At 55.2% G+C, this 23,528-nt stretch overlaps 1 protein-coding gene across 7 annotated transcripts; it reads right to left on the bottom strand.

The window, feature by feature from the left end:
* Positions 1-761: 761 nt before the first annotated feature.
* On the bottom strand, positions 762-21,680 carry PLCB2 (phospholipase C beta 2). Of its 7 annotated transcripts, none has more exons than XM_072809549.1 (33): positions 21,281-21,680; positions 17,572-17,649; positions 16,912-16,980; positions 16,128-16,268; positions 15,914-15,993; positions 15,774-15,827; positions 15,592-15,667; positions 12,588-12,688; positions 12,270-12,436; positions 12,037-12,183; positions 11,703-11,860; positions 11,160-11,242; positions 10,835-10,919; positions 10,093-10,255; positions 9,858-9,970; positions 9,653-9,749; positions 8,528-8,612; positions 8,265-8,389; positions 7,593-7,747; positions 6,881-7,045; positions 6,170-6,269; positions 5,545-5,649; positions 5,280-5,374; positions 5,072-5,147; positions 4,764-4,805; positions 4,419-4,641; positions 4,167-4,341; positions 3,942-4,018; positions 3,752-3,847; positions 3,183-3,240; positions 2,180-2,266; positions 1,652-1,828; positions 762-1,115 (listed from the first exon to the last, which is right to left on the bottom strand). In XM_072809549.1, exons 1-33 carry the CDS (start codon positions 21,362-21,364, stop codon positions 969-971), a joined length of 3,684 nt encoding a protein of 1,227 aa, XP_072665650.1. In that variant the 5' UTR covers positions 21,365-21,680; the 3' UTR covers positions 762-968. The 7 variants fall into 7 exon arrangements, 6 of the variants coding, with proteins under 6 accessions (XP_072665650.1, XP_072665649.1, XP_072665648.1 ...); XM_072809548.1 differs by having other exon boundaries at positions 4,764-4,808; XM_072809547.1 differs by having other exon boundaries at positions 4,764-4,829.
* Positions 21,681-23,528: the final 1,848 nt, after the last annotated feature.

Genomic DNA, 23,528 nt, shown 5'->3' on the forward strand with positions numbered 1-23,528 from the left:
ATGAATATCCCACCCTTGGCTGCATCCAGTGTGACTGCAAGCCGGGCACGTCAATGACAGGCCTTACTGCTGTGAATGAGCAGGACTCCTAGTCTCAACCTGCAACCAGGGAATGCTAGGATCCCAGAGGTCAGGCCCCCAGGGGGATGGAGGGCAGTGGTTCTGTTTATTTTCTGAAGGCACAGGTGCTCGGAACTAATGGCATTTGTTATAACTCTGAAAAGAAAACAACCTCTTCCCAGAATCAATCCCCGCCTGGCCTCTCCCAAGCCAGTGGCTCTTCCCATCTGGGATCTGGGGCTATGGCCATAGGTGCAGTGAACAGCTGTCCACAAACCCCTTTAGAGCAAGTGTTGGGTTCAACCATAACCACCTAAGAATCTGACCACTCTCAGTCTGCCTAAAGGGGCCCAGGTGGCCTGGAGGTTCACAGCTCCCAAGAGGGAGGGGGGCCCCTTGCACTAGGCTCTTCTGCTGCAGCCCTGAGGGTGGAGACAAGGAAGGGCCACTTATGGGTGGGGGGTGGAGAAGAGGGATGACCTCATTTTCCAGTGGTTGTGGCATCAGGGTAGGCAGAAGAGGAAGTGAATCCCCTTCATGCCCAGAAGCAGGGCCATCACTGGGCTTTGGAAGGGACCTCATCCTGGGCTTCAGCAGCCAGGTTTTTTTTTTTTTTCTCCCCAGGCCATTTCATTTCAGGAGCATACTACCCCCTGCCCCCCATTTCTTAGCTGTAGAACAGAGGTCAGGCTTAGGCAGGAAACATTGGGACAAGGCTCTTCTTTAGTAGGTGTAAGAAAGAGAAAAATAAATAAATCTCAAAGTCAGGAAAGAAAATGATGCTGACCTTGTAAAGCAGCCTGAGTGGGGATACATACTAGGAAGTAACACCGCCCCCCCCCACCAGACCTAGGAGAGTGCCTCAAAGGCCTTCCTTAGCCCTCCTACTAGCCAGAAGCCCAGTCCTCTCAGTGGTCAGACAGCTGAGGCAGCTTTTCCAGGTCAGGCTCCCATCCCCCACAGGCAGGAGGCCAGGGAAGCAACCTCGTCCTGGGATCCTGGAAGCAGCCGTCCCCAGGAAGCTTGGACAGAGTGCCGGGTTCTGTATTAGGGAACTGACAAGGAGGCCAGCTCAGGACAGGTCTGAGACGGGACCTCACAGCAGGAAGGTTTGGTGTTTGATCCTGCTTGAACTAGGGGTGCTAGAATGGAGGTTCCAGGCAGCTAGACCTAGCCCTCCAGGTGAGGACAGAGTCCAGAGTGGGGCACCCCTAGTTGCACACTAGGGAAGGTAGAGTGAGGCCAGGACCCCATTTCCTGCCTCCAGTCCATATCCTTTTGCCCTCAACAAATATGTGACACTTATTCAGAGGCAGAGAAGAAGGATGAGGAGTAGGAAGTCAGATTGGAGAGGACCTCTAAACCTCAAATGGGCCCCTGCCCTGATGCTACCTGTTTCCTGCCTCCTCCTCTAGCCTGGCTGTTGAGGAGGGGGCTCCGGAGTCCAAGAGAGCCCCAGCTTCCCACATCCTTCGAATGCCAGGGCCTCTCCTCGGGGGGGTATGGAGCCACATCCCAGAGAAGAGTGAATGTCCTTACAGAATGTCCCAGAGAGATGAGGGCATCAGAGGCGGCTCTCCTGGGCACCTGCCTTTGCTGCGAGTGGGTCCTGCTCACACAGCTCCCGGAAGGCCTCACAGGGCCTCTCAGGCATGTCCTTGGCCTCAGAGGGGAAGCAGCCCCTAAGGCAGGCCCTCACGGACTCCTTCACCTCGGCCTCCAAGCCCTTCATCCTGGCCTCGTACTCTGCCAGAGCCTCCTGCTGGAACTGTGGGTACAGCAAGACCACCGCCTGGTTCAGGAGGGGCCAGCTGCCCACTCTCCCTCCCCTGGACAGTCAAACAAGGAGATGCCCCATGTGTTCAGAGCTCCCAGGAGACCGAGGTGGGAGGTGAGGGGTAGTGGAGGCCATCGGGGAGCCTCTCAGGGAACGGTGTGCCAACCAAGCAGAGGGATCTGTAGAGCTGCTTCCCCTTAAAGGGCCTCAGGACCCCCTGGGAACCGGGCCTGCAGCCCACCAGTGAGGGCTGAGTCCCCTTCCTGCCCCCACCCATCTCCCGACTGGAGGCTCCAAGGGTGGGCCAACTCTGCTGGCCGCCAGGGTGGTAGTCTCTGTCACCTGCTTTTCCATCTCCCGGATCTGTTCCAAGCAGGCTGCCTGCTTCTCCTCCAGCTTCTCCTGGTGCTTCTCCAGGCTCTCTGTCATCTGGGTAGGAGTGAAAGGCAGGGAATCAGGGCAGCACAGACGGGCAGCCTGGCTTGGAATGCAGCTACAATCCCAGGTAACCAGCTGTAAGACTTTGGGTGAATTTGTTAACCTTCAAACAGTTCTTTTAAATTTATTGTTAAGGGATGCCTGGGTGGCTTAGTGGTTGAGCATCTGCCTTTGGCCCAGGGTGTGATCCTGGAGTCCTGGGATCAAGTCCCACAACAGGCTCCCCACATGGAGCCTACTTCTCTCTCTATGTCTCTGCCTGCCTCTCTCTGTCTCTTGTGAATAAATAAATAAAATCTTAAAAAATACATAAATTTATTGTTAATAGTCCCACGGAGGAACGCCTGGGTGGCTCAGTGGTTGAGCGTCTACCTTCAGCTCAGGTCATGATCCCAGAGTCCTGGGATCGAGTCCCACATCGGGCTCCCTGCATGGAGCCTGCTTCTCGCTCTGCCTGTGTCTCTTCCTCTCTCTGTGCATCTCATGAATAAATAAAATCTTAAAAAAAATACTCCAAGGGTAACTTTAGGTCCATTCTCAGCAGGGCTCTCCTTCCTCTTCTGACACCTTGGAGCTTCAGGAAGCCCCCTCCCTCCCAGCCACCCACACCAATCCCATCCTTCCCTGGCCAGCTAGTCCCTATCACTTCCATCCAGTGCAGCTGGCCTGAGACAGATCCCTTTGGGCTGGTACTCTAACCTCCACACAAAGACCAGGACCCTGGGAAAGCTTGGGGGTTCCTCCTCCCCTTCATTGCCTCTTCCCATCCCTGGCTGCATGGACCACTCTTGACTGCACACCTCCTAAAGGCAATGTAAAGGCCTGGGGCCACCCCTTCCCTCCTATGTAGGGTGTGAGCAAGTGTGTTTGAGTGTGTGTGTGTATGAAGGATTCAGCTCTTACACACCTGCTTAATGACTTGCACCACCTCCTGGATGTGGGAGTTGTTAATCTCTCTCTTCAGCCTGTTGGGGTGATCAGAGTTTCAGAGAGGGCAGGAGGCCCCTATAAAGGGTTGGGTAAGACCAGGTCTCTTCAGGGTGTAGACAAAATGAGAACTCCACCATAGGGGTAGAATCAGCTAGCCGGGATAAATCATAAGGAACCAAGGAGGAGGTGAGGGGCCACTGGGAGCTCCAGGGGCTGTCTGAGGAGAGGGACTCCTCACTAAAACACACTGTCCTTCACGGCAGGCAGGGGGGAAGCTGGTGTCCCAAGGTTTCACCTCCCTGTGTGTATGACTGGTTTTCCCTGAAATTCTCCTCTCTGCTCAAAGGGTGATGGCTTCTGTGTTTTCCCAAAGGACACTCTGATCAGAGGCAACAGAAATGGGATTAACTTTCCAGAGCCAGGGGACAGGCACATCTCTGGAAAGCGAGTCAGGATCCACTTGCAGGGAGGTCCCTTCCCACCTGGAATGGTCCCTGCTCAGACCCACCCTTCAGTCTGAGTCCTGGGCCTCCCTCCAGGGCTCACCTTTCCTGAGCCATCTTGTCTGAGGTGACTTTGACCATGGCCTGAATCCGCTCCAGCCTCTTGGCTTCCAGCTTTTTCTTCATCTCTTTAGTGTCACTGCAGAGAGACAGGTATCAGGAAGATGTTCTGTGGGGCCGGAGCCCTCCTGGGAGGTGAGAGTCAGGCATGGGTGGGAGGCAATGGTCCGTACGTCTCCAAGGTCTCCTTGAGGGTCTTCAGCTCTGCAGCCTGCTTCTCTCTGGCCAGCTCCATCATCTTGGCGATTTGCTGTGGGGTGGGGGTGGGGGTGGGGGTGGGGGTGGGGGTGCAAGTGCAGGGACAGACTTAGCTGGAGAAGCCCTTTGCCCAGAGTTTGCCGGGGAGGGGGGAGGGCCGTTGGCTGGGTTGGGGTCCCCGGGGGTCCCCCTCCCCGCACCTCAGCCACGTGCTGCTCCTTGCGCTTCAGGATGCACTCGTACTGCTCCTCGCCCTGCTGCAGCAACTCCAGCTCCAGCCGGTCCTTCAGCTCGCGCGCACGCGCGTCCGCGCCCTCGGGGCCCTCGCGGTCCTCCTGGGGCGCGGCCCCGGCGGCCTCGTCGCAGGGCGAAGTCCTGCGGAGGCCACGTGCGGGCAGGCGCTGAGCCCCCGGCCCCCCCCGCCCGCGCCGCGGAGGGCCCGCCGCCCGTACCTCTTCTTGCGGGAGCCCTTCCCGGGGCCGAGCCTGCGGCCCCCGCAGCCCCCCGCGCCCGGCGGCCCCAGCCCGGCCAGCTGCGCCGCGCCCCTCTGCAGCAGCTCCTCCCGGCGCCGCGCGCCGCGCCGCTCCAGGTCCCGGAGCTCCTTCTCGTGCCGCCGCTGCAGCTTCACGACGCCCTTCAGCTCCTGCAGCTCCTCCGGGCTGGCGGTCTGCGGCTCTGCGGAGGCCGGAGCCGGAGCCGGAGCCGGGGTGAGGTGCGCCGCCGCCAAGGAGCCCCCCAGGAGGCCCGGACCCTCCCCGGGCTCCTTCCCAAGATCCCTCGGACTCGCCAGGCCTTACCCGCAGCTTCTTTGGCGGCCTCCTCCCCGGCCCTGGCCCGGGCTGCTGCAAGAGCCACAGGGTGGGCTGACAGGTGCCCGGAGGTGGGTGTGGGGGGGGCGGTTGGGGTGCCAGGTTCTGGCCGGCTCCTCCCCGCCCCCTGGGGAGGTGGCACTATGGGCCCCCTGCAGCACACTTTCCCAGCGCTAAGGCTTCCTGCAAAGTCACTCCCATCCCAGGTGAAAGTCTGTTCTGGGGAGACGGTCCTGTGGGTACCACTGGAAAGGTCGAGGCCCTTCCAGTCCGTGGGAGGACCCTGTAGTGCATACCTGCAGATCCGTTGCTCACTGGGGCCAATGGCCCATTGACCTGGCCGGCAACTGGACTCCCAGTGGGGAAGGGTTTCTGTGTAGGGAGAGCGGATTAGGAACAAGGCTCCAAGGGCTCTGTCCCGGTCTGGTCTCTCAGCCTAGGTCCCTGCCCCCTCCCTCATCTTCCCTCTGAGAGGGCAGAGCTACTGGACCAGGTAACACAGACCTCAGGCAGAGCTCCCATGGCTTCCTTGAGCTTCACAGACTTCTTATCGTGGGCACTGAAGAACTTGATGGGATTGGCAAGAGCCACGGTGAGATCTGGGTGCATAGGGGCATCACAGGGCCTGGTATGTCCCGTGCCAGGAAGCCTCCCCCATCCTCATCTATTGCAGGATACGCTGTCCTGCCCCACTCTGGGGGCTGGCTTCCGGAGAGAGAGGGGGAATGGACCTGGGTTCCCAGGTCCCAGCATACTGTGGGCCACCTACCTGCCCAGGTGTCAGGTACATAGTCCTTCATCTCCAAGAAGACAAAAAGCGCAGGCATGGTAAGGGGCATGTTGCTCTCGCTGTGCAGGCACAGATGGTGGTAGCCTGTTGGGCATAACAGGTGGGCAGTAAGCCATGCCTGTCGCCACCCAGTGCTGCACAAGAGCAGCCTGGTACTTAAGACCTTTGACTTTGGAATCTGAGAGGCCAGAGTCTGAGTCTGGTTCTGCACCTTCCTGGTTGTGTGACCTTGGGCAGTTTACTTTAAATCTCTGAGATTTTCCTTAGCTGTGAAATGAAGTGAATGGGGTCTACCTCATGTGGTTATTGTTAGGATTAACTGAGAATGTGTTATAAGCCCATCACTCATTTTAAGTGCCCAGTTTATCAGTTACGTGGGAAATTGCCCCAGTAGTTCCAGAAAATTACAGACATTCTCTTAGGTGGGCAGAGGCCCTACCTCTGTCAGTTTCCTATTCTTGCCACACTCCATAGGCTAACATGAGAGGGTTAGGTAAGCTCTCAGGGCCACCTCCCTAAAGCTGCTCTACCCTCTGGACAGCCTCCTAACACTGACCTTCATCTCAGATCAGCTAGCAACAGCACAGAAGGACTCCATCCTTACCAGAATTCAGGGCATTAATGGGGATGATGCGGTGTCCAAGAAATTTGTTGCCTTCCTCCATTACAGCCACCCTGAGAGAGGCCAGCTCAGGCATCAAGATCTAGGGAGAGTTCGGGACAGGACAAGCTGGGACGGGGAGAGGGTGACCAAGCTACCCACCTCCCTGGCTTCAGAAGTCTTAGCATCAGTGTGAAAACGTGGCAGGTGTTACCAGATTTGGTGAGGACAGAGGGCACACTCTAGGCCACACACATAGGCATCCTCTTAGCTCATGCCTTGGCTGGTCCACACGGGAGAGAAGGGTTGGCTATGCAGCCCAGGGCTCGGGGGTCCTGGTGCAGACAGCCCTTGACAGCCTTACCAATGAGTATCCAGTCAGGGCAAAAGACCTTCTGGACTGGGACTCTGTACCCTAAACTGGGTGTTCATAGGACTCTGTACCCTGGACTGGGAGTTCACATTTCTACTTTTCGTCTTAAGATGAACACACATGCACGTTTGCATGTACACACATATACACGGATGCACACATAAAACTTGCTCTCCAAGTAAATTTCTACAAATGTGGATTTTGGACTCTTAAAAATCAGAAGGGTAGAGAGAGGAGGAGGATCAAGGAAGTCCCTTTCTTTAGTTCCTCTTTTCTGTGAGTAGAGGCCAAGAAGTAGGGACGGACCGGACCGTAGCCCCTGCCCTGCCCTAGCTTCCCACCTTCTCAAAGACAAAAGGCTCTTCCTTCCAGACAGGATTGATGGAGTTGGCACTGGGTGACAGCCTGGTGCGATAGCGCCTCTTGGGGTCCCCAGGAAGGCCAAAGAGTTCTACTTCCACATAGGTGCGCACACTGCGTTCAGACAGGAACTGCCCAGAGATCACCTGGGGGTGGGGACCCATGGGAGGCTGGCATCAGCTCTCCCACCCAAGCTCTTCCCTCCCACCTGGAGCCTCTAGCTCCTGTAGCTGAAGCATCCATTCTTGGGTACTATGGAGAGCCCCATCCAGCTGAGGCTGTGTGGCGCAGGGGTTACAGCTAAGCCCTTGGCCACTGGGTGCTTCCAGCATTCAGGGAAGAGGTGTGGGCCTCCCCACCTCACTCCCTAAGCAAAGAAGGAATAGAGCCCTCCCCTCTCCTCCCCTCCCCTCCCCTAGGGCCTGGGGCTCCTGCAGGCCCCTCACTGCCTATTCTTCTCCCCTCCCCCACCCCAGCCTCAGCCCTTCCCCTTGGTTTCCATGGGGACCAAGAGGCAGCCTCCAGTGCCGAGGAGGAGGCAGTTTCCAAGGCAACTTGCTACTGCACGAACTGACTTGGGCTGAAGTTTTCAGGATATCAGGGGAGGGGGTTGGGAGTGCGGGAGTAGAGCGCCCGTGTCTCTCTCCTCACGACCCCAGCCCTCGCAGCCACTTGTCCACCCCAGGGCCTTGCCGTAATGGACAGGGTGGTGGCTACCACCACGTCAATGCGATCCACCGAGAAGGGGTTGAACTGCTTGTCTGGGCGGCGCATGAACTCATGCTTGAGGAGGTAACCACTCTGCCCATTGAACTCGAACAGCGCCATGTTCTGCTGCATGGGCAGGTCTGGAGGGACAAGAGCACACAGTGAGGACGGTGCAGCCCCAGGTCTGCACCCGGCCTCTATTTCCCACACCCCTCAGCCTCTCCTGTCTTGTGAATGGGGAGCTTGGCTGGACTGTGAGAATGACGATCTCTCATGACCCAGCCTCCTTCCTGAGGGTGTCTCATCTCTCAGGAAGGCTCTGCAACCTGGAGTTAGTGGGAGCTAAGCCACAACTGGGCCAGGATCACAGAGGGGGTTGAGGCTGGGGTTCCCACAGGCCCATTCCGGCAAAGCAGCCAGAACCCAAGCCAGCACACTGGCGTCTTCACGTGCATACTGGTGCACGTGCAGTCGTATGGGCATGAGCTAATGCATTTATATCCCTAACCGCTCACATGCCCACACGGGCTCCCACAGCCTAGAGGAACATCAGGACACCGGTCTGCTCTAAAGACAACCCCCCACCCCAGGAATGAGGTGAAGGTGGGAGAGGCAGGGCGCAGGGGAAGGTTCTTAGGGGCCTAGGAGTACCCTCACCCATAGTCTGGAAGTTGAGGGCAACCATCTGGCAACCAGCATTCCAGAACATCTGGGGCATGTAGTTGGAGGAGTCCATGCGGGTGCCCTTAGGGTAAATGCGGCTCATCTGGCGCTTGTTGTAGCTGCTCCAGAGTTTAGGAGCTGGCCCAAGGCCACCCACACCAAGAGGACCCCATAGCTCCCTCTGTGAGCCCTGTCCCCAGGCCTTCCCCATCCCTCCACCCCATCCGGGACCCTGGCTATGGAGGCCTCAAGGATACTCCACAAACTTCACTGAGGCCTTGGAGAGCAGGTCATAAGCCTTGAGCTCTGTGAAGGACGAGATGACATAACTTCGGTTCTTCTCTGTGTGGGCGAGAAAAGGCAGAGGGTCCACGTCAGGCTGGCCGCCCTCCCTCTGGGGAGGCTCCCTCCAGAACGGCGATCCCTCCAACCTAGCACTTCCACTGAGGCTCAAGGGTGTAAGGGGCCAAGCTGGTGTGCAGATCTGTGTGAGTCATGGCATGCTGGGAGGTCAGGGTCTGTGCAGGAGACATGCCCAGGGATGGGCCATGTGCCACGGTCCTGGAGAGGGAGGGACACATGCCCTGGATGGCACAGAGGAAAGGAGCCCAGGGCGTTAGGAACACACTGTAATATGCAGAGAGTGAGCACATGAGCTATGGCTGAACATGAGGGGTGGGGGTAGGGCTGGGAGGTAGACACGGAGTCAGAGAGGCCATGGGCGGGCACAGGTGGGGCTGCGGACTGTGGGTGCAGGGATGAGGAGTCAGTGTTGTAGAGGTATACGCTGCACAAGCATGTGTAGGAAGCGGTATTCACATTGGGAGGGGCACGCACAGATGGGAAGAGCGCAGTGTGTGTGTGTCAGGAGGTGAAGGTCAGTAGCATGGCTGTGTACAGAAAGGGAAGGGTGCAAGGGGCAGATGTGCACTGGCCAGTTTTCTCTGCCTGTTGCCCTTCCCAGGAGTTCTCATGCCCAGCGGGGCCGGGGCTCCTGGGCTTGGACCAACCCAAGACACCATTCAGCTCTGGGAGCCACAGAACCTGTAGGAGGCTACAGGAGCCCCAGGCCAACAGGGCTGAGATGGCCTGGCATAAGTGGCCGAGCTGTCACCGACACAGTCCAGAGCATTCTGGTTGGTGCCAAGTTCCTCAGTACAGCACCGGGAACCTGGGAGCCACTGCCACTTAAGCCCTTTGCCTGACTCCTGTGCCGGCTATTTATAGATAGGGCCCAGAGGCCAAGGAAGGGGGGACCCCCTCCTCCTTGCCCCCCCCCCCCATCAAGCTGCTCAGCTGTCAGGACATAGTTCTTAAGGGCCTTCTCCCGAATCGAGCACAACTGCCAGCTTACAACATTCCCCCACCCCGAGCTCACTCACGGGCAGAGAGCTCGAAGGAGATGAATTTGGTGGGTTGGATGTAATTCACGAGGCTGGACATCTCCTCGTAGGCTGTCACCTCCAGGCCCGCCGTGCCCTGGAGAGGAGAGGGGAGGGCAGTACAGAACCCAGGGAGGTGGCCCACACCCGCGCCTGGGGCCTCTGCAGTGGAGACAGCAGAAGGGGCTTGGGGCTGCCTACACACCTCATCCGACTGCATCTTCTTGATCTCTTCCTCATCCAGGTTTCCCGACTCCTCCTCCTCCTCTTCCTCCACCTCTTCCTCCTCCAGCTCTTCCCCTTCCTCACCAGGCCACACTGCCACACACACTCCATCAGTGCTGGGACTGGGGCCCCTACACATCCCCTCTGGGCCCAGCCCCTCTCTCCCCCTCTAGGTGCTCCCCGACTGTGACCCTTCCCCTCCCAGGCTGACTCACCTGTGCCCTCACCCACAGAGGCATTAGGTGGGCAGTTGCCCTCAGCGTCCCCACCGGATTCCTTGCTGGGGGCTGCTGGGCCAGAAAACTGGTTCTTTTTGTTCTTGATGAGGATCTTGCCTCGGAGATCCTCAGGGCTAGGCAGAGGGATGCCTGGTTTCAGCTGTGGGAGAGAGGAGAGGGTCAGGACCATGTCCACACCTTCAGGGTGAAGCCTCAGCTCCTTCACACCGAGCTAGGCTCCATCTGACCTGCACGCTTCTTCAGCCTCACCTCCCACGAGTCTTCCCATCATGTGCTGCGCTCCTGCCTGACCCAAGTTATCCAGTTTCTCAGACAACACTCATCTCCCTCACCTGCCTAGAATGCCCTTTCCCTACTCTCACCAAGATAAATCCGGTTTCCCCTCAGATTTCAGCTTGTCACCCCTTCCTCCAGGAATCCTTCTCTGATCCCCAAGTACTCCCATAGAAGCCACTGATTGCAATGGCCCGGTTACTTGTCTGTCTCTCCACTAAAAGTAAGCAACCTTTTGGGGGGCTGGGACTGTGTCCTTGTCATTAATATACCCCCAAAGGCCAGCATAGTGTCTGACACATGGTAAATAATAGGATCCTGGCCCCACAGTCCTCCCAGGTAAATCCCAACATCCTCAGGGACATCTGCCTCCTTAACTTGGCTCCCACACGGCTCCAGGCCCCCAGCCTGCAGGCCCAGATGTGCCACATCAAAGTCCACTCACTGGGAACTTTTCCAAGGGCTCTGTGAGCAGCATATCCCCAAACATCATCCGGCAGTACTCAGCCATCTTGGCCTGTTGGCGGGGTCTGTAGGGAGCAGGAGTGGGGTAGGATCCAGCAGCTCCACCCCCCTCTTGTCCATCCTTTTGGGCCCCTGACCTGGGTCAGGGACATAGGCAGGAGGACCTGGGGTGCCCAGGAGCTTGTGTCGAGACCCAAGAGAGAGCCAGAGGGCATGACTACAATCAGGGAGGGCAGGGGGAGGGCAGCTGGAAGCAGGAGGTGGGGGCAGAGGGGAGAATGAGGCTGAACAGGTGTGATACGCACGAGTCCACATGGTTTTCAAATGACAGGATGACAGGATAGGGGGAGGTCTTAAAGGCACTTTCTGCAATGGCTTCAATGGCTTCCTGGAAAAGAAGGGGTCCCAGGTGGAGAGATCCAACATTTCTCACCCTGCCCTCAGGGGTTCCCCTCTCTACTCCCCAATTTCATTTATTTATTTTTTTAATTTTTATTTATTTATGATAGTCACACAGAGAGAGAGAGGCAGAGACACAGGCAGAGGGAGAAGCAGGCTCCATGCAGGGAGCCCAACGTGGGATTCGATCCCGGGTCTCCAGGATCGCGCCCTGGGCCAAAGGCAGGCGCCAAACCGCTGCGCCACCCAGGGATCCCTACTCCCCAATTTCAATACACATAGAACTGGAGGGCCACTGTTACTGCTGTCTCCTCTGGTCCCCTCTAGTCCCCTCACTGGTCTGAGGCCTCCAACCATCCCTCCTTTCTGTTTCACCCGCTCCCCCAATCCCTGAGCCCAGGGCCCTGACATAGTGCCACTGCCACCAGCTTCCACACACCCAGTCTTACCTTGAAATAGATGTCTGTGGTCATGGTGAAGCCATGGGTGATGATGGGCTCCTCGTCAGGGGGCTTGCCCTTCCAGCAGTCCAGCTCCACACAGCGGCAGCCAGCCAGCAGCACCTGGCGGTACATCTCTGCCGAGGAGAGGCCAGAGAACTGGCCGGCTGAGCCAGAGAGGAGGGGAGAGGCAGGGGCACGCTCAAAGCCAGTCCCGCTCGCCCCAGCCCGCTCCAACAGTCTGTCCTTCCACAGCCCCTGGGCAAGCCATGTGAGGGATGGATTCAGGGAGGAGGAGCAGCCACCAGAAGAGGAGAGGTCCCATTGAGGTCACCCTGGTCACCTGTCAGGTAGGTGTTGTGTGAGGAGTTGATGAAGTAATGGTTGAGTGGCTGCGTCATGTCGTGGTGGAGTAGAAGCTTGTCCTGGGACAGGACGCTGTTCTCTGGGCCACACAGAAACCACACCATGCCCTCAGGTGATAGCTGGCCTGGGGAGCAGGGGACAGCTGTCAGGACCGCAGCCCCCGCAGAGTGAGTCAGGCCCATGGAGAGGAGGGGCTCCCCTAGTCCTCACCCCTCTGCACGTTGATGCCACTGGGTTCATACTTGTCGATGAGGCCCCGCACCTGGTCAGGCCGCGCAGGTGGAAACAGCAAGGAGTTGAGACGGGGGTCCCTCTGTTTCTGGTTGATGAATTTGGTCAGATGCTCCTTGGTCATGTAGGGTTTGGCCTTGGCATGGCTGCAGGCCAGAGAGGGAACAGGTCTATAGCTCCTGGGCTGGGGACCACGGACAACTGCCTTCTCCAGAGAAGCCATCTAATCCCCAGCATGGCAAGTGGGATTTTAGCCACTAGCCCTTCCCCATGCCCAGCCCAGCCGAGGAAGCTCACTAAGAAGTGAAGATCTCGTCTATTTCTGGCCGAGGACAGAGGTTCATGAGGAAACTCTTGTAGACAGATTCTGGGAAGTCCTCAGGATTGATGGCATCATTCTGGGGGGACAGAATGATCATTCCTGCACTCACCTTCTCAGCGCTAAGAACCTCCAAAGAGGCCCAGCCCTGTGCAAGGGAGCCTGTCAGAGGGAGGGCTCAGGGCAGGCAGAGCAGCATCAAGTATACTCCCGAGCACCCACTTTTCAACATGCTGGTTGCTGAGCAGAGCACATGCTTAGCTGGTTTGCCTCACGCCTGAACCTGGACACTGGCTTAGTCTGTTGGCTGGAGCAGGATTGGAACTAGGAATGACCAGAGCAGGGAGGAGGAGAGGTTTGAAGCAAGCGGTGCTGCTGCCAGAGCAGTGGGCTTGCTTGCTTTCTTTTTCTTTCTTTCTTTCTTTCTTTCTTTCTTTCTTTCTTTCAGTGGAGGATAAATTTTCCAAAAGAGGCAACTTGAATAAAAACAATGCACCTAACAGCAGAGCCCCCAGATGAACAAGCTAAAACTGACAGAACCAAAGGGATAAATAGGCAATTCAACCCTAATAGCTGCAGACCCTAAACAGCATAAGGAACAGCAACAAATAAGATAAACTGGACTTCATTCAAAAATTAAAAACTTTTATGTTTGAAGGATACCATCAAGAAAGTGAAAAGATAATCCACAAAATAAAGGAAAATATTTGCAAATCAAATATCCAGGAAGGGGCAATTCAACAGTAAAGAGGCAGATAACCCAATGGAAAGACAGGCAGGAGATTTGAATAGACATTTCTTCAAAGAAGATATGCAAATGACCGATAAACACATGAAAAGATGCTCAATCTCATTAGTCATTTGGGAAATAAATGCAAATCAAAACCACAATGAGATACCACTTCACTCCCATAGGATGAGTCCAGTTTTATTTTATTTTTTTAAAGTTTTTTTATTTATTTATGATAGTCACAGAGAGAGAGAGAGAGAGAGAGAGAGGCAGAGACACAGGCAGAGGGAGAAGCAGGCTCCATGCACGGGGAGCCCGACGTGGGATTCGATCCCGGGTCTCCAGGATCGCGCCCTGGGCCAAAGGCAGGCGCCAAACCGGCTGCACCACTCAGGGATCCCGAGTCCAGTTTTAAAAAGACAGACAATAACAAGTGTCAGTGAGGACACTGGAAACTTCGTACATTGCTGGGATGATTGTATAATGGTCAGTCACTTTGGAAAACAGTTTGGCAATTCCTCAAAAATTTTAAATACAGAGTTGCCACATGACCTAAATAGTCTACCTCTAGGTGTAGAGAATGAAAACATATGTACACAAGGCTTGTACACAAGGCTTGTAGTGGTATTATTCAAAATGCCAAAAAGTGGAAACAACCCAGATGTTATTAGCTGATGGACACAGAAGCAAAAGGTGGTATACCTGAACATTGGGATATTACTCAACAGTAAAAAGGCGCAAAGTGCTAATAAGTGCTACAAAATGGAAGAACCTTGAAACCCTTATGCTAAATGACTGAAGCCTGATGTCAAAGGTCACATATTATATGATGTCCAGATTAGGCAACTTTATAGAAATAGAAACTGCCAGTAGATTAGTGGTCTCCAGGGATTCTGTGCCTTTGTGTTCCATCCCAGAAAAACCCATTAAACGTCTTCCAGGATCATACTGAAGGTCAACATCAGTCTTTATCTGGAGCAGAGTCTGAACAAGAGAGCCAGATTGTACCTCCCTAAGACTGGGTCTTAGACCCATCTGCTCCAAGCAAAGATGGTTCAATGACTCCTCCTGGGACATAAGGAGAGCCAACAATGAGGATTTGGCCAGGGTGGGAGCTCAGGAGACAGGAGCCCATTCCTACCCTCTTTCCAGCCCCACACTTGCATTCCTGTGACTGATGGCATCAAGGAGTCACCAGCTCCGTTGAGCCGTGACTTGAGGGGGAGTAGTCTTCCCAGGGCCCATGTGAACAGGTGACCAATGAGGTCTGACTTTTATTTACTTATTACATTACCAATTCTTATCAGGAGACAAAACTCCATGAGGTGCAGGTGGTGCCCTATAGGAAAGCTCTGGCCAAGGGGACGCAAGGGTCTGAGATCCACTCTCCTAGCCTGGCACAAACACTGGGCTTGGGGCTGCATCTACCCAGAGGGCTCCTTTTCGTGATCTGTATAAAGCCCCTTGCGGATGACCCTACATACAACTTCTCATTAAAAATTACTTAATCAAAAGAATAAAATAAAATAAAAATTACTTAATCAGGGATGCCTCGGTGGCTCAGTGGTTGAGCGTCTGCCTTCACTCAGGTCATGATCCTGGAGACCCGGGATCAAGTCCCATATCGAGCTCCTTGCATGGAGCCTGCTTCTCCCTCTGCCTGTGTCTCTGCCTCTGTGTGTGTGTGTCTCTCATGAGTAAATAAATAAAATCTTTTAAAAAATTACTTAATCAGAGGGGGGAAAATCATGTTTTCATGTGTTGAGCTAAAGGCTATGTCCTGGCAGCTTCTACTCTTGGTCAGAGGCAACATCCCACACACGTTCTGCAGAACGAACCCCTTCCCCACATTTCAGATCCCTGGAGGTTGCCTCCATCCCTGCTGACCTTATCTTGCTCCTCTAGGCCAGAACATTCACTCTCAGCTTTCATTCCAAGACCACCACAATGAGCATGCACCCATCCTGGCTGCTTGCCCTAAACACAGTCCACCATCCACTGCCTCCCAGGGAGTAGAAGTAGGTGGTATAGACCAACCTGTTCTGGACTCAGGCACCTCATCCCCACCCCCCTGGATCTATCTCTGTGCCTAGTATCAGAAACCAGTGCTCAAGGGTTAACTGGCTTTTTAGGCTGTTGGCCGTGCTGTGCTATCATTCCTGCCCCCCGCCCCTAACTGGGCCTGGCCACGCTGGCCTTTTGTCCCAGCCAGCTCAGATGAGGGGGTGAGCCAAGCCAGGAGAACCACTCACCTTGCCTTTTGGGAGGTGGCAGGCACTGAGGGCAGCTTCTACCCGCTTGCGGTCAGCAGGAAACATCTGGAAAAAACTGAAGGAGCAGAGAAAGCCACCAGGCAGACAGAGGAGTCAGACCCAGAGAGGGAAGGCTTTGAGGAGCTGGATGGAAGTGCAGGAAGAGAGTTAACAAAACTCACTTTTTCACAGGAATCTTCCCTTCGGGGTTGAGCTGCATCTTGAGTTTCACCAGGCTGGTGAGGGCCGAAAGCAGCTTGTTAAGGCCCCGAGGCTGGCACACTGAGCCCCGCACCCTAAGACTGGGCAGGCAGGCACTTACATTTTGTCCAAGAAGGTGCTGCGGGAAGCATTGGCCGTCAGTGGGTGCTTGGCCAGAGCCAGCACGTCTTCAGCCCAGTTCTGCAGGACCCCGGAGCATGGCAGTCAGACCCTTGAGCACTCAGGTGCCCCCGCCCCCTGCAGCCCAGGCCTGTCCCGTTGGAAGCCCAGGCTACCCCAGGAGCCCAGCCGCAGGCCCTGCGCCCCAGGTGTACCTTGCCCACATTCTCCTTGTAGGAGACAAAGTTGTGGAAGGTGAGGTCCACCATGTCAGGGCCAGATACCACGGTGAGTGTCTTTAGCAGGAAGTTGTTGTCAGGAAAGTCCATGTTGAAGACCTCTCGGAGCTTCTGGCTCTGCAGCAAGCGGTGACATAGTATCAGAAGTGTGCCCCAATTCCTGCCCACTGTGGCTTGCCCTGTCCCTCCCCACTGCACTAGAACTGTGGCCACCTAGGGGGAATCCCATCCACATGGGAGTGGGGAGCCACAGGCCTCAGCATCTTCCCACCCCTGAGTCCAGGGGCTGAAGTGGGGATGGAGGGCCCACAGGAAGAGATTAACCCAGCATGCAGCCTGAGAGTTCTTTGTATTTTGTTTGCCATTTTTCATTTGAAAATGGATTCTTAGCTTCCAGTCTCATGGAATCCTGCTTCCCATCAATCCCTTCCTCTAGTTTTCCTACCAGCATTAGACAAATAGAAGCAAACGAGATGGGGTGGGGGATGTGCACAAGCAACACTCTCAGATTGTCTGGGGTGCTCTCCGGGCAGGACCTGGACACATGATATCTCTGTTCATGGTTTCCTGGTACCAAGAGCTCTGACAAGCTCAGGAGCAGCCACATCCCTTCCTCAACTCAGGGAGAAGGCCCTATTGCCCAGCCTGGGAAAGCTTCCCCTCGCTCCAGAGATCAGGCTCCCCACCTCCACAGGGACTTCTGCCCTCCCCATGGAGCTTGTGCCTGTGCTGAGCCTGGGCTGCCACTGGGCCTACCTACCTTGGGTATCTTGGCAAACTTCCCAAAGCGGGTATCCCTGATGCTGGTGATATCTAGAAACTCCGTCTCCTGGAGGGTGCCCAGCAGGAGCAAAGAAGGGATGAGAAAAGTCAACCAAAAATGAAGAGGAGAGAAGAGGGAACTTCCAGCACCCCTTCACATCTTGGCCAACTGCCTTCTGTAGATGCCAGCACTACCTGGGGTAGCCTGGACCCCAACCTTCCCTTCCCCCCATCAGGTTCTCCCTATTCGTGGTGAACCTGTTCCCTTCCTCTGTCCATCCCTCCCCTGGCCACTCAGGAGCTGTGGCCTGTGGTCTTGCCCTCACTATCCTGGACTCTCCCCAAGTTCCCCTTCCCTTCCCTGTATCCAGGTGCTGAGACCCTTCTTGATCTCTCTGAGCCTTCACGTTTCCCAGTACCACAGGTAGAGAATCAGCTTCCAGTGGCAGTGCTTTTTCCTCTCTCTCCCCAAGGGATGCAAGCATCCTCCCTCCCAAGGCAAATAGCTGCCGCCCACAGGAAAGCCCCCAGAACCACCCCTCCAGGTCATTCCCTACTCCACAGGCATTTACACCTCCACCTCTGCACTATCAAAAGGCTGCTCTCATTCAGTGGATCAGCAGGAGCTCCAGGCTGTGGTAAGTAGGGGCTGCCTCACCTTACTCTGATATGTCCAATATAAGTAGTAGCCCTTGGGATCCACACGAAGGATAACCGGAGAAGCTATCGTGGTTTCCTATGGACAGAGGTGGTCAAAAGAAAAACAAACAAACAAACAAACAAAAAAGACAAATAAACGGAAAAAAAAAAAAAAAAGATAGAAGGGGTCAGCTCTCTGCGCTGAGACTTCAGACCAAACTTCCCTGGCCCAGGCTAGGCCAGGGGTTTCAGAGCTCACCATCTCCCTGGGAGGTGGCTGGCCAGGGAATCTGCAGGTGTATTCTTTGTTCTCCAGAGCTATGGGTTAGGCACAAGCCTTAAAACCTCCAAATCAGGGTTGGGGAGGAGTAGAGAATTAGAGACAGAATTTCTGAAAGAGAGGAGGCTTCTCCTCTGAAACCCCAAACAGAGGTTCTCCCTCTAGACCCCAAAGAGGGTCTTGGTCCCCACCTCTCCCTGTTTTCAAGGGCCACAGCTTAGCCAAAGGGGTAGAATGTCTCTTGGCAAGACAAGAGTGCCACCACCCCGGAAAACTGACCAGCAAGGTGAGAGCTAAGAGCCCAACTCCTGTGCATCCAGGCCTTATACAATGCACCTGCTATCTAGCTTCCCACGTGCCCCATCCTCCCCTCCACAAACCACTCCCCAGCCAACCCATCCAAGTGTCCCATAGGCACCAAGCTCATTCCCACCTCCGAGCCTAAGAATCCCACTCTCCCCTGCCTGAAATACCTTCAAAGAGCAAGTCTCTCCTCTTCTGAAAAGCTTTCCCTGAAACATGCTACAACAGTGTGTATGTGGTTTGCACAGCAAGGAGCCCATCCGGAAAACCCCCAAGGGCTTATAGACTCCAGAGAAACAAGCCTGTGCTGTAGCATAAGCTGGACCATAAGCTTATATGCTAGACCATGAGCTCAGTGCTCCATGTTTGCTGAAGAAATCAGTGAATGATCAACGAACTCGCTTCTAAATTCTTGTTCCACTCACAGAGCAGAGGCTATCTTTCATTCTGATGGTCTTCATATGCATATAAAACAAGATCATAAAATTGAAGTTTCCAACGAGGCATGGTAGTTGCTGCACACAAACCAGACCAAGTGCAGAATTTACAAAGGAAATGGTCAAAAGAAAGGTTCTCAGGCCAGGGATAGTTAGAGTATGGGACAAAAAACACTTTGTGAGGAGGCTAATTTTGGAGAAAGCAGTGTTGGAGCTCCACTCCCTTTCTTCCTCAAGGAAGGGTTGGCAGTGCCTGACCCCTCACTTTTTTTTTTAAAGATTTATTTATTTCTTTATTTATGAGAGAGCTTGAGTATGTGCATGTGAGTGCAAGCAGGGGGAGGAGCAGAGGGAGGAGAGAAGCAGACTCCCCACTGAATGTGGAGTCCTACCTGGGGCTCCATCTCAAGATACTGAGATGATGACCTGAGCCAAAATCAACAGTCAGATGCCCACCCATCTGAGCCACCCAGGGGCCCCCTGGCCCCTCACTTTAAGCCTAGTGAGGGATTTCAACTGTACTTAGAAAGCTTTGGTCACCCCTGCAGTTGTGGGGCAAAGTAGACCGGGGTCTGACTCTTGCCCAGGAAACTGGGTGTCAGAGGTACTGAGACCCTGGTTGTGCTAGATGAGGCCAAATCCCAGGTTCCCTTCAGGCAGTGAACACAAGAGTATGTGCTGGGGTCCAGAGTGGGCCTATGAGAAAGAAAGAGTCCAAAGCCACAGGAAATTGAAGGTCATAAATGGATTTCAAGGGGCTGAAGAAATAATTTTGAGTGACCTTCTGAAACAGAGATGGAAGAAGGATCCTTATGTAAGGGATCACTAGCTCAGTGGGGGAGGCTCTCCCCACTTTAAGGAGAATCATCAAAAATGTCCACCAGAGAAAGAATAAGCCTAACCTTCTACCAACCTCTGAAAGCATGAGGCAGTTGGTGATAGCAACTGTTCAGTTCGGAACTTGGTACCCCCCCCCACCTCCCTCCCCACACCCCATGGTGGGGAGGCCTTGGAGGAAGATCAGGGAACCCTGCTGCAGGCCTTTGCAGAGCACCTATAGCCTGCCTAAAACCATTCCTAAAAGGAGGAGGGCAGAAGGTGCCATAAGATTTGAGCTTTGAATTATAACTGGCTTCTGAAATAAGACTGGGTTTCATGAGGTAAGATGACCATAGCATGATTGTCTATGACCCAAGAGCAAATGGAATGTCTTGTGACTGGCTGAGTTTCCTTCCATGGGCAGGAGAGCTTCTCCCACCAAATATGTTGTAAAGGGACCATGGGAGGCAAAATTAAGCTGGGAGTTGGTGACATCTTTTGCATTGTGCTTATTCAACATGACATGACATACCCACATCATCTGCCAACTGGGCAAAGCGATTCTGAGCAGAGCCCTGTCTCAAGGGTACATGTGCCCCATGACAAGGCTTAGGAGCTTCCTGCTCCTGGAGGTCAGGATTCTCAGGACATGCCGTGCCCTGTCTCAGGGTGGGGAGTGGGGCAACCAACTACACAGGTACTGGCCTGCACAGAAAGCCATACAGCATGCCCCCACCCCTAATGACCCTCCATCCAATCAGGTTACACACACTTCCCAGAGGAACTGAGAGAGGCCACTTCATTTTTCATTCTGAGCCACTTCCCTCCTTCCACACTCTCCTGGGACATGTCACCACCATGCCACATCGCCCACACCACTCCTAGGGAAGCAGAAAGCGTCTAACCAGGGGCCTCCTACCCATAGTCATGGCAACCACATTACTCAGCCTCGTGCAGCCCAGAATGGCCAAGAGCCCCAGGGTGCCTTAACTCACAGACCCAGAATTCCCTCATACCACCTGGAAGGAGGATGGGCAGCCCTAAAGACCTCCTCTCCCCCAGAGACTTCCAATTCCCTTGCTGGGACCAGCCCACTGTGATTCCGTTAATGCAGCCTCACAAAAGGCCTTAGATGGCTCATTTCCCTGCCCAAGAGAATCCCTGACTTATCACAAAACAACATTTTCAGGAGTGAGGAGGACCAGAGTCTGGGAAGCAGGCCCCAGTCTGAGAAGGAACAGACAGTAGAGACAGAGAGGTACAGAGCAAAACAGCAGCTTCCCCGTTTCCTTGCAGACAGACGGGTGGCTGGGAGCTCAGCTGAAAGAAGCTAGCAGAAGCAGAAGTCAATCAGTTCCTTCCTAGGCCCGGGAGCAGAGGCCTCCAGCTCTCACTTAGGGTTCCCCCACCTTTTCTGGCCACCCCACAGCAGCTCAGGGGAGAGTGGGACCTCCCTGGGCTAGGGCAGAGCCCTATGGGGAAGAGCAAGAGTGGGGGCATCTGTGCTAGGAGTTAGGGACCTTCTGGCACTGTCACAACTCCAGGGCACTTTCCTCCCACTAATGCTGAGATCAGGATCCCCCTACCCTTGTCTTGGTGGTTTGGGGGACCACAGACCCAAACCCAAAGAAATTCCCTTCTGTGACCACGCAGGCAGCTCATCCTCTTGTCCCATCCAGACGCAGAGCCCGAGCCCCAGCAGTCCAGGGACGTGCAGTCAGGGGCACACCCCCCACCCCCAGGTTTGTTTATCCAGGCTGTTGTATCAGCTGCCTGGCCAAGCCTCACAGGCGCCTGGTCCCAGCAGACATAAACCAACCCAGCACCCCCTAACAGCAGGGCCCCCACCACCCCAGTGCCCCAGCAGCCCACACCCCTGCCCCACTCACATCGTCCCATTTGATGAAGCGCTCCCCTTGGCTCAGATAAGCCTCCACCTTGGGGGGCAGCAGGACAGGGCTGAGCAGAGACATGGTGCTACGCGGCCCTCTCTGGAGAGGCTGGACAGGCGGAGGAAGGAAGGAGGGCGGCTGGAGGAGAGCCAAGCGGGCTCACATGGCACCCGCCGAGGGCCCGGAAGTCTGGACACTCTTCTAGCCCACGGCTGCCAGTGGCCAGCGGAGCCCAGGGCTTTGGCCAGAGGCCCATCTGCCTTTTAAATCAGGCTCCTCCCACCTGCCTTCAGTGGGGGGCTGTGGTCACTGCCTGTGTCGGGGAGGTTAGGCTCCCTCCGCAAAGCCCCCGCCCTCACCCCTTGTGCCTCAGCACTTCCTGCTCAGGGCTTCCTTTTCTGTGCTCTTCAGGACTGAGGGGCGGGTCCTGAGGCCTGAGGCCTGGTCACCTTGGAGCTGGGGTAGGCAGGCAGGGTGGGAGTTCAGCCCCAGGGGTGATCTCTGGTCAGATGAAGCTGAAGGGCTGGAGAAAGAACAATATGGGGGCCACATGGGGATGCTGTCGCCCAGGCTGGGCCTGAGGGGAGGGTGCAAGGAGCTCCCCAGGGGAAGGGACTGCCCCAGAGGTGGACTCTAAAGAATAGGAGTCTCTTCCAGAGGCTGAGGAGGCTGGGACCACTCTGGACAGGGGAGTTGAAGGTGAGGAGGGCCCAGCTGGGGCGTTTTGAATAAGCAAAGTTTGCTGAACACCCAGCTCTTCTTTCTCAATGCTTCCTCCCATGGAAATGAGGTACAGTGAGGCAATCACGCCTCTCACCTGCTGCCATGCATGATTCCTCTTGGCCCTGTGGGCCTGGCGGAGGCCTGGAACCGCCACAGACCAGACATTACTCCACACACAGTAACCCTTGGCCACCAGCCTCCCCTGCACTCCTTTGCCAAGCTGTCTCCTCTGCTCTATGCCCAGGGCCCTGGGTGAGAACACAGGGAGCAGGAGGCCACTTAGAGAAGCCTCAACTCTGGCTGCCTTCTCAGGGCACCTGAACCCAACACTGACCAGGCTCAGGGAGCTCAGTCCCAGCCTTAATCAGCCAGCCACTTCCTCTTGCCTAACCTGCTCCTCTTTATCACCCTTTTTACCTTAGCTGGGGGAGCAGAGAGCTCAGCCTAGGACTTCCTTCCCCTCTTGGGGCCTGCCTTTCTGCCCTAGGGCCCAACTACGTGACCCTCACCCATGCCCTATAACTGCCTCTGCTGGCCAGTCTGGGCCAGAGCAGGAGAACAGGGGCCCCTGAAGGCTGGAGCTAGGGGGATTTCCTAGGACAAAAATACCCCGCAGATAAGCAATTCCAAGACCAGTAGGGTGGATCCTGTAACGAGACCTGACAGCCTGTGGAAGAGCTCTGGAACTCCTCCATGCTTTCATGCCCTCTGCCATCAGGACTCATCCATCTGTCCCCTCCCTCCAAGCCTTCTGTCTCTCATCTCTCCACCCCACCCTCCTTCCAGCCCTGTGCCCCTCTGGGGGCCCTTCTGGGGCCCCTGGCCTTCTCTCCCTGGGATCAGGTTCCCTCTTGGTCTGTTTGAATGGATTTTGCAAGGGAAATCCTTGCCCTTTCCCAAAGACTCTGCACACCTGTCACCTGCAGCTATCCCTGGACCTGCACCCAAGTCCCACCCTCTTGTCTGCCTGAAAGGTAATCCTCTCCCTCTCCCTCAGGCTGGGGAGGGACAAGAGAGAGGCTCCTCTTGTGTCATGGGATTGGGCATGCCACAAGGAAGGCAGAGATTTCTGTACTCATTACTCTGATCCTTTCACTGTTGGGCTCTGAAGGGCAAGGCTCTAATCCATAGGATAAAGCCTCACCCATCTTTGCCCAGTGATGGCCTGGACCCAGTTCTCGAGACCCCCAATTGTAGCTTCAGTGGGGCCTGTACTTTCCTCCCCACGCCCTACCTAGCAGCCCTCAGAATGCAAGAAATCCATGTAGCAAGGGGAGCCAGGAAAACCTTCAGCAAAGAGGACATTTTTTCTTTTAAAAAATACACTTAGGTTTCTTAAAACGTGAAATGACCAAGAAAAATATTGTGTAAATAATAGTGGTGTGGATATGAAGAAAATCAGGGCAGTCACAAAAATAACCAGTTTAGGAAATGTGGCTCCTGGGTGATTGAGCCCAGTAGCAGGCGCCCGACACTGTCTGCCCATCCCAGCCCCAGGGCAGAAGGTAGAAGGGCGCGGATG

Source organism: Canis lupus, chromosome 32 (assembly GCF_048164855.1).
Source record: "Canis lupus baileyi chromosome 32, mCanLup2.hap1, whole genome shotgun sequence".
Classification (NCBI taxonomy): domain Eukaryota; kingdom Metazoa; phylum Chordata; class Mammalia; order Carnivora; family Canidae; genus Canis; species Canis lupus.

Coding starts and splice junctions, on each gene's coding strand:
- PLCB2 (XM_072809547.1), bottom strand. CDS start 21,364: ATGTCTCTGCTCAGCCCTGTCCTGCTGCCCCCCAAGGTGGAGGCTTAT. Junction 8,390..8,527: donor GCCTCAGTGAAGTTTGTGGA/GTATCCTTGAGG, acceptor ACTCTGGAGCAG/CTACAACAAGCGCCAGATGA. Junction 2,267..3,182: donor TGGTGCAAGTCATTAAGCAG/GTGTGTAAGAGC, acceptor ACTCCTACCCAG/ATGACAGAGAGCCTGGAGAA.